Source organism: Elaeis guineensis, chromosome 5 (assembly GCF_000442705.2).
Source record: "Elaeis guineensis isolate ETL-2024a chromosome 5, EG11, whole genome shotgun sequence".
Classification (NCBI taxonomy): Eukaryota; Viridiplantae; Streptophyta; class Magnoliopsida; order Arecales; family Arecaceae; genus Elaeis; species Elaeis guineensis.
In genome coordinates, this window is record NC_025997.2 from 127717046 (window position 1) to 127732929 (window position 15884).

Consider the following 15884-nt stretch of genomic DNA (forward strand, 5'->3'; position numbering starts at 1 on the left):
ATAGGTCCTCAAATCTAAGCAGCTGAAAATACTTTGATGGCAAAATGTACATAGAAACACATCTAAGGTGGGTCTTGTGTGAGAGCTGCCTCGTCCTACGATGGCTCCCATAGTGCTCAGTGCGATCCAAGCGTAAAAGCATTTAACGATAAATTTCAAGCTATTAACACTGAAGAGCTTCTTCACATTCAGGCCAATTGATGACTATATGTGAGCTTTCTCAAAAGCAAAGTTTCTAAAGTTCAGATTCCAAGTTTAACAGAAAGAAGTGCACTGACGAGCTTCCACACACATAGGTGGGTGAAATAAATATAAAGTGCAACCCTAATAATGGTGGCCATAATTGTCCATGTAATCATCATCCTCATCATCATAATCATAGCTGTCATCATCATCATAAAAGTCATCTGAGTCCTCATCTTCACCATCGTCATACCAAATGTAGCCCTCATCCCACAATGGGCAGGAACACGTGGCCTTTCTGTCCTTCCATTCAGCTCCACAGGTATAGCAGAATTCATAACCACACCTGCAAAACAAGGCAAACAAGTTTCCCTTGATTGAAAATTAGTGCAAAGGAGATAGCACAGAACAAATCCATACATCTAACAGCACATGCAATTTTATTAGGTTAGAACATATGAGAACGAAGTAATCATGAAAAGAAAATTTGGAGAAGTTCCAATAAAATTTTAGCCTACCACTCGAGGGGAAAAATTAAAAATCAAATTAGAAGCATAAACAAGGAATTCTGACAAGCACACTGTCAAAATGAACCAATCCAAGCATGTCAGACAAATCCAAAAATCTGACAATGCATGCATTTTTATTAGGTTATAATATATGAGAATGAAGTAATCATGTGGAGAAGAAAAGAAAAATCCCAATAAATTACAGCCTACCACTTAAGGGAAAAAAATCAAAAAGCAAAATGGAAAGTAAACAAGGAATTCTGACAAGCACACCATCAAAACGTGATACATACAGACATACATACATACATATACATATACATATGTGTGTGCGTGTGTGCGTGCGTGCGTGTATATATATATATGTATGTATATGTATATGTATGTGCATGTATATGTATGTATATGTATGTATGCATGTATACGTATGTATATGTATGTATGCATGTATACGTATGTATATGTATGTATATATATATATATATGTATATATATATATATATATATATATCTATATGTATATATGTATATATGTATATATATATGTATGTATGTATAATATATGTATATATATGTATGTATATGTATATGTATGTGTATGTGTATGTATATGTATGTGTATGTGTATGTCTATGTGTGTGTGTGTGTATGTCTATGTATGTGTGTGTGTATGTGTATGTATATATGTATATGTATATGTATATATATGTCTATATGTATATGTATACACACACACTCTCTCTCTCTCTCTCTCGATAAAACAACAACCCTTGATCATACATTAAAAATTTAAGATATATGTAATACAGCTTTAAATTTGTACATGATTCAGATTTATACATCACTTAAATAGTTGCATTTTCATATAAATGAAACATATTTTGTTATCCCACACCCGCTTTCCCACTTTCTTATCTCATAACAACCTGCAACTCTTACTAGGGTTGACCAGGTCTTCAATAAGTCGTACATTGAAGAGGCAAGCAGACAAATTCAAAGGCCCCTTTATCTCTCAGGGGAGTTGGAGGAGGATCCTAAACAGCTAGGCATCTGGTCAAGATCTCCATGCTTAATAAGTAATTCTCCATCTAAGATACATTTATTTTATTTTTGCTATCACAGGTGTTAGAGATGAATCTGAAGAATTATGTGGAACATATAACAATCAAATGCATGCAAGAAAATGCTATTCAACCAATGTACACATTGCCCATGAAAATTGAGCAAGGCGCGAACAGAAAAATTCTTGCAACTAACAAATAACTGAAACTTCTTGCACAGATTGCCTGATATTTGAGTTAACCATCCAGCAGTCCACTCAGTTGAAGATAGTTTTTATAAGACACAATCAGCCAAGTGTAACACATTCAAATATCCAAGAGGGCAACATGTCTAAGCCTTGATATGTAGCGTGGAGAAACATGCATAGAAAGAAGTTGCTGCAGCATAAAGATTTTAGCATCTCTTAATTTGAAAATGTTAAGTAATTTATTTAAGACCACCTACATCCATTTTACAAATCAGATAGATCAATGAACTCACCAAAAAAGGAATCGTGACAAAAGATAAGAACAAACTTAATAAGAAGAAACATCATAATATGAATTTGAAAATGCTAAGCATACTGAAACACCGAAGTTACTGATATTAACAGAAGTTGCGCAATAGGCAGGACACTCCTAACCTATTTCCACCAATTTTTAAAGAAATTTGAACAAGTGAAGCAAATTTTATTTGAAGAGAAGTAATTACCTGTCATGAAGCTACCATGGATGCAGTGCAACAAGGATGATTACTGATCCAAAGGAATGATAAAGTATATGCCATTCTAATCAATAAACACAAAGCATATTTCAAAGAAATAGGCAAATAGATCGGAAAAGTAAAATTCTCTTTACAGGAAAGCAAGAGAAATGAATACATATACAGTATACAACTCATTTATGAGTTTCCACATATTTCAAAATATGGTTTCTATCTGTGCCTTAGAAATGAATGCTATTACCACTATTAAATCTCGACTTCTCTCATCATCTAGGTTCTTTCAAGTCCAGAGGAACCACTAAGGTTGCTTTGAGATGAGCTTTAACCATCTAACCAGGAATGCTGGTCTTCCCTTTTATTCTATATTTTCTTGGGCAGGGGAGAACGTTAGTTTTCCAACCACCAATTGGTTTTGACTTTTCATAGTAGGCTACTCTCATCAAAAGATGCACCTTTAACCCCCATGAACAATATGCTGGTTTAGTGAGTGGATTTCAGGTTGGGGTTGGTGGTAACATTTCTCTAAAATGTGAATGATGATACATTGACTTTGCAGCTGATTTATGTAGATTGGACAAGATTCGTTGGCCAAAGTTGGTGTTTTGGTTAAAAGCATGGATGGCGGAATCGTCCAGTTTGGGGCATGCCGAGCTGTACTGGCAATGGATTAAGATGGTTCCGGCAAGAAAAACAAGAAATGGTGATGAAGGGGGAGAAGGAGAAGGAAAGAGAGGAGTGGGTCGGTGGGGGGTGGGGGGGGGCGGGAGGAGATGGAGAGAGATGTCGGGAGAGGAAACGAGAGAGGGGGCTTGAAAGCAGTGCTTTACTCCTCCAGTCTTCGTTGGGCGAAGCCGAGCCTTGTTTCGAACGAAACTTGGGCTTGGCTCTTTTCTCAATTTTTTGAGCTTCTTTAAGTGAAGTCACTTAAAGAAGCCGAAAAAATTTTAAAAAAGGGGGCTCAGCCCCTTTTTCGCTCTACACAGGGCTCCCCCCCCCCCTCTCCCGGCATCTCTCTCCCTCACTTCTTTTCCTCTCTCCTTCTCCTTCTCCCCCTTTGGTTTTTTCTCAATTCATGCTGGGACGAGACAGCATGGTACCATACCATACCACTGGCCTATTGGCACGAGTACGGTTTCCAATATTGTAGACCTTGGTTAAAAGTAGTAGTAGTATGGAACCTATATAATCGAGTTTCTCCCATAAAATTGCCATTTCAACTTTATAAAGTAAACACATGCTATGGAAACAAGAAAGCGCCAAACTGTGACTACTGTTATAGAGTAAGAATTATAAAACTACTAATAAAGACTACAAATAACAGATGTGGAGAGAAGAAATCATTAAATAAAATACCTGCAAGTCATATGGAAACAACCTTCTGCTAGTTCAATCATATGGTTACATTTCACACATTGGCGCCACAACTTCTGTCTTGCAAGGGACTGTAGCTTTGCATCCTCTGCAGGGGGGTCTGGATTTAACCTTTTATACTCAAAGCATGACATTCTCTCATGCCATGGAACCTTACAGTTGATACAGAAAAGCCCAGTGCATTTGATACATTTTCTAAGTCCAGATGTATCAATGAATTGCTTAGAAGAAGCAACCTGCTGAGGGTGAATTGCTTCACTTGTTGACATCAGAGCTGAGCACTTCGGGTATGGGCAATAAATTCTCTCTCTTAGAGGAATTGATGCTTCCTTTATGCGCTGGACCATAATATCTAGTAATCTAGGTGACAAAAATTTCTGGGAACTCTCCACATTAAGCCTGGTATTGCAGCCATCATGTGGGCAACTAGGGAGCATTGCATGAAGTAGCTTAACTTCCACATGTTGTTTCATACAGGTATAGCAAAAGCGGTGCAAACAACCATCAACAACAAACATTTGAGAAGTATCTGTAACTTCTAGACAAATCTTGCAAGTCTCCTTCAGATTTTGATTGCCACCCAGCTCAGCATTTTTGTTGATCTGAGAGTCTATCACATCCCTTGCTAATCTATACACAAACTTGATATGGCATCGTGGAAGCAAGAAAATTTGACATCTTTCGAATTTCTTTTGCAGCAATGCTGCTTGATGAATTATGTTTGCAACCTTGTTTTGTTTCACAAACCATCTCCCTGTAATCTGAAAAAAAAAAAAAAAAAAGAATGACAATGTCATGAGCAAATAGAGGATATTTCTTTACATGAGCATGCATCAGAATTTTTTGACAAATCAGTATACAAAAGTGTTTATATTTAGAGCTTTGTGCATTAGATGTTACCATGAGAAAACCAAAAAAGCCCCAAAATACATAATTATGTAGTTTGTACTTTATACATCAAACAATTACATGAGTACATAAAGGGAGAAACGAACAGGCAGAAAAATAGATTAGACATAAGCATGTAATAGACTATGTCAATTAATTTGTAACACACTAGGCTCTTCCAATAAATGAGATAACAATGGCCTTGTTATAAATAGATGTTTACAACATTCCTTCATGATCTAAGATAATCGATCATAACTTGATGATGATGTTTAGGATTCGTATCCCCTGAATAGTGAATATAAAACGCCTAAGTTATCCTTGCACTGAGTAAAATACAATTTTCTAGAAAGAGTTGCAAATTTAGCAGGATGGTTATGGCTATATCAATGTAGGGAGAATATGCAGACTTAGAAATTCTCAGATTTACGTTCAGGAAGATATTAAAGTTATCAATGAGGTTCAAATGACCTTGTAGATACCAATTTTCAATCAGAACTTCCAAAACTGATCCAAAACACTTTGTGACAGAAACAAGATAAAAGAAAAATCATAATCAAGAAGATCAAAATAAATAAACCACACTATACCCATTCAAGGTGCAGCCACATGCAATGTTCCAAGTGACACCATGGAATACCATTTGCAACCCTATCTAAATGGCATCTTTACAATCATGGAAGCCACTGAGAAAAGACGTCTTTAATGAGATGATTTGATCTATTTTTGAAGAAAGATGAGAAGGATAGACAGCTGAAAAGACAGATATATACGTGAACCATAGGCAGTGGAATATAGAATAGGTCTTAACAAAGGTGGCATAAAAGCTGAAAACTTTTGGTAAGAGCATAGACACATGTTTGCCCTTGGATTAAAGGCCAACTTAAATCAACAACTTCTTCTCAACATATTGCCAACATACTGCGTAACTTATTGCCAACATATTGCGTAACTTGTCGAGATGACCTAAACTTCTTCTCAACATATTGCGTTGCGTAACTTGTCGAGATGACCTAATCACAAAATGTTTAGCTATCTAAGCTATACATTACGGGACCACAAATCAACATCAAGAAATAGGCATTGGATTAAAGCCCAACTTCAATCAACAACTGCTCCTAAATATGCCAACCCGGGGGAAAAATCCGTAGCCTAATTGACGAGATAACCTAATCACAACATATATAGCTATCATCCATCAAAAATCCACTAAGTCCGAATCAGAAAATCATCAAGCAAGAACTCAGCAGTGCAGATGTCTCACGTGATTATATAGAGTTCTATAGTCACAGAACACATCGATCCTCTTGATGCCCAAGGAGAGAGCCGCACTAAGCCCCTCGATCAAGGCCTTGACCTCAAAAACCTCCCGGGCGGCCGCCGGCATCGGCTTCTGAATTTTGAGTACGAGGTTGTCCTTAGGATCGCAGACCACCGCGGCGATCGCGGAAAGCTGGAGCCACCTCCCTTTCACGGAGTCCCGGCTCGTCATGCCCTTAAAGTAGAGCCGGAACGGCGGCTCCTCCTCGTCGCGAACCGCCCCGATCGGCCGCTCGAATTCGTCCCCCCACTCCTCCCATTCGCTGTCCGGGATGTGGAGGATCTCGCGGGCGAAGCGCTCATCGTGGGTGCGGCGGCGCAGGTCCTCGGCAATGCGGCGGAACTCGGCCTGGCAGTGCTCGCTGTCTCGTCTCTCTTGGTGGAAGCGTTCGAGTTCCAGGGCTTGGAGGGCCATGATCTGGGAGATCTCGTCGTCTTCCTCGCCGGAGGGGGGTGGGGGCGGAGGCGGCGGCGGCCGGGGGGCGGATAAGGAGGAGGAGGAGGAGGAGGAGGAGGGGAGGATAGCAAGGGAGGCGGCCATGGCCTCCTCCATCTGAAGGCGGAAGGCGAGGTCGAGGTCGGACTCGGCGATCCGGGCGGCCATGAGTTCGCGGTGTTGGTTGGAGACAAGGATTTCGAGCTCGTCGGGGTCTTCCATGGGCGACTCGCCCCCCCCCCCCCTCTCCCTCTCTCTCTCGGTTTGTCACAACCCTTCGTCCTTTGGTCTTCTCCGTTTATATAGATGTCATGTTTTTGGACGCGTGTTGAGATTTTAGTTGATGGAAATCCTGTTCCGCTCTATCTAATGAACGTGGTGTTGCTCTATTACTAGGCTGCTTTCCTGAATGGGCTTGGGCTTCAAATGCAAGTGGCAGCATCCAATGGGCCTCACGCGGTTGCCATGGTTCGGTCGTTACCTCTATCTTTGATCTTGGCAGGTTTGATCTCTATTCATGAATACAAGTTTTCCTTTTGCAACACAACACTGGATAAAGAGTTTGTTGATCCTGTGATTTGTATCAAGATAACTCATTGTAGGAAACTTATGGCAATAGTTAGGCTAGCTAGCGTTTTGATGTTTCTTAGGATTTTTTAAAGAAAATAAGACAACAGAAACTAGATATGGCTGAGGTTAAGTCCAGGCTTTGATATTTCTTGGGTTTTATATGAAAGATCACCAAAGAAAATTATCAAGGCCTGGATCTATAGGCTTGTGACTGATCCGATTTGCCAACCAGACTTCCCGATCAATGATGACAACTAAGCTGGCCGACGGGCAACAACGGGCCATGCATCCTTGATTCAAAGTGCATTGAAGGCAATTAAAGTTTATTAAGAGGTGCGATTACAATCCTAGCATTTATGAGATACATTTGCAGGATGGTTATCGCTCCTCCCTCATGATGAGCAACTACTAGACGATTGGATAGTTATTGCACAACTAACAATTACAATGTGCCTATTCTTCTTGAGTAATGGCTATATACCCATTTTCATATAAATACAGCATCTAGAAGTTCTTCAAGTATGTATTTTTTTTCTTTACTCCATTCTATATATATCTCTTTCGGATCTTCATTGTTCCTCAAAATTTGACTTGGGCATCAAAGGATCTATCGCCGAATCAAGTCCGACAATCTTAGTGTTTTCTCTCTCTTTTGTAGGTTGGATTTTCACATTTAAGCAGGTTTATCCAAGCAAGCAAACCAATCCCAGCAAAACTTGACCATTCACAGTTCACCAACTTATCTAATCCCATCGGATCAAATTTTGGTGGCAATAGAAATACATAGCACAACAATACATGATGCAAGCCAAAGAAAAATAAGCAAAAGAAAGAAAGAGAGAAATATTTGAACAAGCACTCTAAAGATCATGGAGAAAGGATAATTATGCAATATGCTAGAAGTCAAGGATCCAATATTTTTATGATTGTCCATGCTTTTTGTTTAGAATGACATGATTTTTATCACAAATAAATAATATCGCTTGTAAAATTTTTCATCACCGTTCTCTCACATGCCACTCCATGAATAAACAAGAAATCTTTCGAGATATTGCTCTTCGAAAGGTACAAATCTTAAAATACAGAATACTCAAAAATATTTTATTGATCAACAATAACATGGTTTCTAATTACAAAGTTCATGTAAGATCTGTTGTTCCTATAATTTTTGCTGAGGTATCTTAATTTAAATGGCTGGGCTTTATTGTTTGGAGATCGGGTGATAAAACATAGTTAGATTGGGTTTGGGCTTAATCCACCGGGCTCCGTCTTGCTGTAGGCCTTGGGCGTGATTGATGTGATCTTTAAAAGTGGTGCTAAATGGTTTTTGTCTCACATGATAGGACCTATTGGGCCATGTGAGCTAGTCACTAAGTTTTCTTCATGTGGCCAATCTTCGACCACTCAAAGGATTTATGAAAATTGTTAGTGTTTCATGTGATCATCTGATGTGTTGAGTTTGAGCTGGTGTAAATCTTGCCATAAGGTTTTGGGGCAATTATGGTGCAATGTGGTCAAAAAATGCTCAGTATGCCTATTTTGATAATGCCAACTTCCATTAGTTTTTTTTTTTTTGGTAAACAAACTTCCATTAGCTTTGACTACAATGTGGACACCTCATGTGGAGTGCAACTTATTGCAATTAGTACTATTTATTGTCAATATATGACAAGATCTTTCATGTTGAAAGAGGAATGGAAAAGAAACTAGATTCTATAAGATTTTGCTACCTAATAGATCCAAATTTACTTTTGGAAATTTGCATCTATGAGGTGTTGCCTCCCTGTCCTTCTTCTAATTCTGAAAAGAGCTTAAGGGTTCGCTCTAATTGCACGGACCTCCATTATATGGCTAAGAAGAAGAACGCCTACATCACCATTTTATCATTTAGGTTCAGTAATAGGTTTCTTTTTATCATGGTCATGTTTTTATGAATACTATAATTCTGAATCTCTGATGCATTAAGGTTTTTAATTGGTGGATCATACTTCATCACATTGCAACCAATAATGCTTGTTAAAAATCAGAGATATGTTTTACATATATACAAAAAAGAAAAATTAGATATTTGAAATGTTTAAAACATTTGTAAATGGAAAATAACAACACATGAAGCATTGTGCAATATATTACAACGGTGGACCTTTAGAATATGCTAATCAAGCCAAGGTTACAGATGTATGAAGTCTTGCACTAAGCAAAGACTATAGAGTGGTGATTTTCTTGATTGACAAGATGCTATTGCAGACGACAAAATATTACGTCGCATCTCTAAAGTTGTGACTTCTATAAAAAAAATTCTCTCCTTCGTAAACATGTACAGTATAATAACAACTAGTACTACTATTATAAATATATAATTAAATCTATTAAACTACAAGAATATAAATAGAGGCAAATTATCAAAGCAGTCACATGTTAACTGAACCAAGAGAGAGAGAACTTGCCGTGGGATTGCGTTGGCCATATGAGACAGCTTCTTCCCACTACATTAGTGTGATATTGCTTGCTGGATTTTGGGGTTTAGTCTATCTTTTTTGGTCTGATCGTCATATTTAATTTATCATCAAATCATGGAATACATCCTCATGTCGAGGAAAGCATGTGACCTGATGTTTGATAAATATTTTGGGGGAACAATCAAAATCATGAGTCATGGATTTTAATGTGCAAGAAAAGACCATACATGGGTCTGGTAGTCTTATTCAATTTATCATCAAATCATGGAACTACATCCCCAAGTTGGAGAAAATATGTGATCTGATGTTTGATAAATATATTGACGAAACAATCAAATTCATGAGTCAGAGATTTTAATGTGCAAGAAAAGACCATACATGGTTCCGATAATTATAAATAATTTATTATCAAATCATGGATCTACATCTCCATGTTGAAGAAAATATGTTGATGTGTCCAGACCTGAATAACTATCTTATGTAGGTAAGAACAAAGATTGGAGCATAAGAAAAGAAAAAGAAAAAATTTTTTGAAATTTGATTGATAAGAAAATCATCACAATCAGATCACAAAGGGGTAGAACGCCACACTTAAGAAAAGAAGAAAGTGAGTGATAAGTTCTAAGATTTATAACTCGCCACTAACATACAGGGGTTAGATAAGAGAATTCAGCAACACTCATTTTCATTCATTGAAATCTGAATTGAATACATAGATCACCTCCCTTTATATAGATAAGAGAGGGAACATAAGATAAATTCAGTAAATGAAAGGAAATAACAGAATTTGACTATCATAGAAATGATGGTGGCTATATCTTGCTACAAAAGAAATGATAGTGGCCGTATCTTGCTACTATGGAAATGATGGTGGCTGGAGATCATGGTGAATTAGGAAGAACAAAACAACTTTGGCTGCATCTTGCTACTATGGAAATGATGGTGGTTGGAGATCATGGTGAATTAGGAAGAATAAAATAACTTTGGTTACATCTTGCTACTATGAAAATGATGGTGGTTAGAGATCATGGTGAATTAGGAAGAACAAAAACAAGCTTCTAAACTCGGCTCTTTCCCAAGCAATAATTTCTTTCAAATTTCTGCCAAATCTGATTTGCACCACATCATACTTCTACGCACGTGAGTAAAGTCATCAATTTGGCTCTTGGATCTGTATATGGCATGTGATCATCTTTTTCTTCATGATGGTGTACATCATTTTTCTCTTGTTGAATAGGATTTGCCCTCAAATCTAAGTCCTCCCCATCATCCAAACTATCCTCCAAGTAAGGAGAAAGATCTCGAACATTGAATATAGCGGACACATTGTAGTCACTAGGCAATTCAATCTTGTAAGCATTATCATTCACTTTCTCAACAACTCGGAATGGACCATCAGCACGCGACATGAGCTTAGATTTTCTTTGGTTTGGAAATCGTTCTTTGCGAAGATGTATCCAAATAAGATCACCTGGAGCAAAGCGAATTTGTTTTCTTCTTCTGTTGGCTGCCTTCTCATAAGCCGCATTCTTCTTCTCAATCTGCTCCTTGATGCTCTTATGCATGGACTTAACCAACTCAATTTTCTTCTTCCCATCCATACAAACCCTTTCGCTGATTGAAAGTGGTGCCAAATCAAGTGGGGTGATAGGATTAAACCTATAAACCACTTCAAAAGGAGAATGCTTAGTAGTGCTATGAATACTGCGATTGTAAGCAAACTCAACATAAGCCAAACACTCATTCCAATTCTTCATATTCTTGTTGACAACAGTGCGAAGCAAAGAAGAGAGGGTACGATTTACTACTTAAGTCTGACCATCGGTTTGCGGGTGGCAAGTCATGCTGAAGAGCAATCTAGTACCAAGCTTCTTCCACAAGGTCTTCCAAAAGTAACTCAAGAACTTGACATCTCGATCAGACACAATGCTCTTTGGTACACCATGCAGACGTACCATCTCTTTGAAAAATAATTCTGCAACATGTGAAGCATCATCGGTTCTGTGGCATGGTACGAAATGAGATATTTTTGAGAATCGATCCACAATCATCAGAACCGAATCCTTCTCCTTTTGTGTTCTTGGCAGTCCAAGTATAAAATCCATACTCAAATCTATCCATGGTTGATCTGGTACAGGTAGCGGCATATACAACCCTTGTGAAGTCTCTTTGCTCTTCGCCTTCTTATAGGTAACGCACCTCTCAATGACATGATGTATATCACGAATCATAGCTGGCCAATAAAAGTGTTCTTTCACCATCTTCAATATTTTTTTCTCTCCAAAATGACCCGCCAATCCGCCACCATGAGCTTCTCTCACCAAAAGCTCTCGAATGGAACTGTTAGGAATGCACAGCCGACCTGACTTAAACAAGTATCCGTCATGCCTGTAATAGCCATTTGCAGCTCCTTTCTCGCACTCTTCATAAATATTTGCAAAATTTGGATCGTCCTTGTATCGATCTATAATCAACTCAAATCTCATTAGTTTAGCATTAAGCAATGAAATCAAAGCATACCTCCTAGAAAGTACATCAGCCACGATATTGATATTCTCTTTTTTGTATTTGATCACATAAGGAAAGGTTTTCAAGAATTCCATCCACTTGGCATGTTTACGATTCAGCTTGCTTTGTCCTTTCAAGTACTTCAAAGACTCATGATCAGTATGGATGACGAATTTTTTTGATAATAAATAATGTTGCCAAGTCTCCAAAGTCCGAATCAGAGCGTAGAACTTCTTGTCATAGACAGAGTAGCTCAAGCTTGCACCATTCAACTTCTCACTAAAATATGCTATGGGATGCCCTTTTTGTATCAGAACAGCTCCAATGCCCACACCGGAGGCATCACATTCTACCTCAAAAGTCTTGGAAAAGTCGGGTAGAGCTAGAATGGATGCTGAACTCAACTTCTCCTTGATCAACTCGAAGCTCCTTTGGGCTGCTTCAGTGCATTTGAATTCTCCTCCTTTCTTGATGCATTCAGCGATAGGAGCAAGAATAGTGTTGAAGTTCCTCACAAACCTTCGATAAAAGGATGCTAGGCCATAAAAACTCCTCACTTCAGATACATTAGTAAGAACAGGCCACTCCTTAATTGCTTTCACCTTTTTCTCATCAACTTCCACTCCATGTTATGACACAACATAGTCAAGAAAGACTATGCGTCCTGATAAAAATGATATTTTTTGAGATTGCCATATAGCTTCTCTTGTCGCAGAACCTCAAAAACACCCATGAGGTGCTCTATATACTCTTCCTGATTCCTGCTAAAAATCAGAATATCATCAAAATATACAACCACAAAATCATCAATAAATTTATGCAGCACATGATTCATCAATCTCATGAATGTGCTAGGCACGTTGGACAAGCCAAATGGCATGACCGTCCACTCGTACAATCCGAACTTGGTCTTGAATGTGATCTTCCATTCATCACCTTCCTTTATGCGAATCTGATGGTATCCGCTCCTAAGGTCTATTTTTGAGAAGACCTTAGTTCCATGCAACTCATCAAGCATATCGTCCAGTCGCAGAATTGGATAGCGATATTTTATTGTAATCTTGTTTATCGCCCTACTATCCACGCATATCCGCATAGATCCATCATTCTTTGGTACCAACAGAGCTGGTAGTGAACATGGGCTCATAGACTTCCTCACATAATCCTTCTCCAAAAGATCCGCAACTTGCCGCTGCAACTCCTTGGCCTCCTCGGGATTGCATCTATAGGCTGGTCTATTTGGTAGGACAAACCCTAGAATGAGATCAATCTGATGCTCGATCTCTTTGATTGGTGGCAATCCTTTTGGTAACTCTTCCAGGAACACATCTGTAAATTCTTCCAAAATCTCCTTCATTTGCGGTGGAAGGGAGACTTCTTCACTTGGAACTTGCTTGGCTACAAGAACAAAAATAATTTCATGGTTAGTCAAAACTCGCTTCACTTCTCCCTTGTTGGCAAACATGTTCTCTTTCTTGCCCTTTTCGATCACAAGCTGATCCTTCTGGACCTGTTGCGGGCTAAGTGGTGCCAACACTATGTTCTTCCCGTTCTTGGCAAATAAATAGGTATTTTTGAAGCCATCATGAATAGCCCTCCGATCGTACTGCCAAGACCTTTCCAAAAGAAGATGGCTGGCTTTCATAGGAACCACATCACAAATAACCTCATCTTTGTAGGACTTGCCAATAGAGAAAGGTACTACAATCTATTTTGTAATCTTCATATCACCATCGTCAGTAAGCCATTGCAATCTATAGGGATGGAGATGCTTAATAGTCATCAGATTAAGTTTTTCTATCAAAATAGTGGAAGCCACATTGGTACAACTACCATCAATGATAACACCACATACCTTATCATGGATGGTGCACCTGGTATGAAAGATATTTTCGTGCTGCTTATCATCAACTTTGACTTGTAGGTTCAGGTTGCAGCGAATAACCAACAGCTCTCCTTCATCAGCAAACTCCACATAATCTTCTTCTACCTCTTCCAAAATAATCTCATCTTCACTTTCAATTTCTTCTTGTGACTCCCGAATGAACATCACCCTCTTGTTTGGACATTCAGAGGCTATATGACCGTAACCAAGATACTTGAAACACTTGATATCTCGGCTTCGCTTAGGAGGTTGTGAATTTTCACCTTCTCTTTTTTTTTGGCCGCATCTGTGACTTGCTTGTTAGAATCACTTTTTTCTACTTGTTTTGGAACCACCTTAGGGACGGACCATGGTGATAAGGAAGACGAGTTGGTAGTCTTACTCGGCTTACTTGCACCACGCTTGCGCTGTCTCTCCACCTTAACAGCAAATTTGATCACATCGTCAAGAAACACATAAGATTGCAACTCCACCATATCAGCAATCTCCTTGTTCAAGCCTCTTAAGAACCTTACAATGGTCTGTTCTTGAGGTTCTCACAAATCGCATCTCATCATCAGCATCTCAAATTCTTTGACATAATCCTCAACACACATCCCCCCTTGTCTCAAGCTTTGTAACTTGATGTACAGTTCCTGCTTATAATATTGAGGGACAAATCGCTTCTCCATGATCCGCTTCATAAGCCTCCAGTTCTGGATCTTCTCTTCTCCATCCCTCCTATGCTAAGCTTTCACATTCTCCTACCAAATATTAGCGTAATCAGTGAATTCAAGGACAGCAAGTTTACATTTTTTTACTTCAGAATAGTCTTGACATTCAAAGACCTTCTCCACACGTTGTACCCATTCCAGATATTCTTCGGGTAAGCTGGTTCCTTTAAAGGATGGGATCCTCATCTTAATATTGTCTCCCGAACTCCTTTATTGCCGCCTTTGCCATGGGTGTTCCTCCACACCATCATCATCTCCGGGTTTGTCATACTCCTCTTCATCGTCGCGATCAACTCGTTATGGTGCTGGATGGCCATGCCGTTGTGGTGGTGGGGGAAGTGTTGCCAACCGCTCAAATGCTTGTATTAGGCGATTGAGTTGCTCCATCATCTCTTCTTGACGCCGTTGGAGCCCCATAATCTGAGCTTGTTCTAGACTCATGCCTCTAAGAATAACAGGGGCCTCGTCTCCTCCAGACATGATTAGATGTCAAACACTCCCTCAAGCTCTGATACCAAACTGATGTGCCCAGGCCTAAATAACTATCTTATGTAGGTAAGAACAAAGATTGGAGCATAAGAAAAGAAAAAGAAAGAAATCTTTGAAATCTGATTGATAAGAAAATCGCCACAATCAGATCACAAAGGGGTAAAACGCCACACTCAAGAAAAGAAGAAAGTGAGTGATAAGTTCTAAGGTTTATAACTCGCCACTAACACACAGAGGTTAGATAAGAGAATTCAGCAACACTCATTTTCATTCATTGAAATCTGAATTGAATACATAGGTCGCCTCCCTTTATATAGATAAGAGAAGGAACATAAGACAAATTCAGTAAATGGAAGGAAATAACAGAATTTGACTATCATAGAAATGATGGTGGCTATATCTTGCTACAAAAAAAATAATAGTGGCCGTATCTTGCTACTATGAAAATGATGGTGGCTGGAGATCATGGTGAATTAGGAAGAACAAAAATAAGCTTCTAAACTCGGCCATTTTTCAAGCAATAATTTCTTTCAAATTCCTGCCAAATCTAATTCGCACCACATCATGCTTCTACGCACGTGAGTAAAGTCATCAATTTGGCTCTTGGATCTGTATATGGCATGTGATCATCTTTTTCTTCATGATGGTGTACATCACATGTGATCTGATATTTGATAAATATATTGACAAAACAATCAAATTCATGAGTCATGGATTTTAATGTGCAAGAAAGAACCATACACGGATCCGGTAATCATAAATAATTTATCATCAAATAATGGAACTACT

General features: G+C 38.7%; 1 protein-coding gene across 2 annotated transcripts; it reads right to left on the reverse strand.

The window, feature by feature from the left end:
* Positions 1 to 163: 163 nt before the first annotated feature.
* LOC105045813 (E3 ubiquitin-protein ligase RSL1) lies at positions 164 to 6742 on the reverse strand. Of its 2 annotated transcripts, XM_029264795.2 has the most exons (4): positions 5980 to 6742; positions 3810 to 4588; positions 2445 to 2520; positions 386 to 529 (listed from the first exon to the last, which is right to left on the reverse strand). In XM_029264795.2, the coding sequence occupies exons 1-3, from the start codon at positions 6691 to 6693 to the stop codon at positions 2448 to 2450; spliced, it is 1566 nt and encodes a 521-aa protein (XP_029120628.2). In that variant the 5' UTR covers positions 6694 to 6742; the 3' UTR covers positions 386 to 529; positions 2445 to 2447. The 2 variants fall into 2 exon arrangements, with proteins under 2 accessions (XP_019706457.3, XP_029120628.2); XM_019850898.3 differs by lacking the exon at positions 2445 to 2520 and having other exon boundaries at positions 164 to 529; positions 5980 to 6741.
* Positions 6743 to 15884: the final 9142 nt, after the last annotated feature.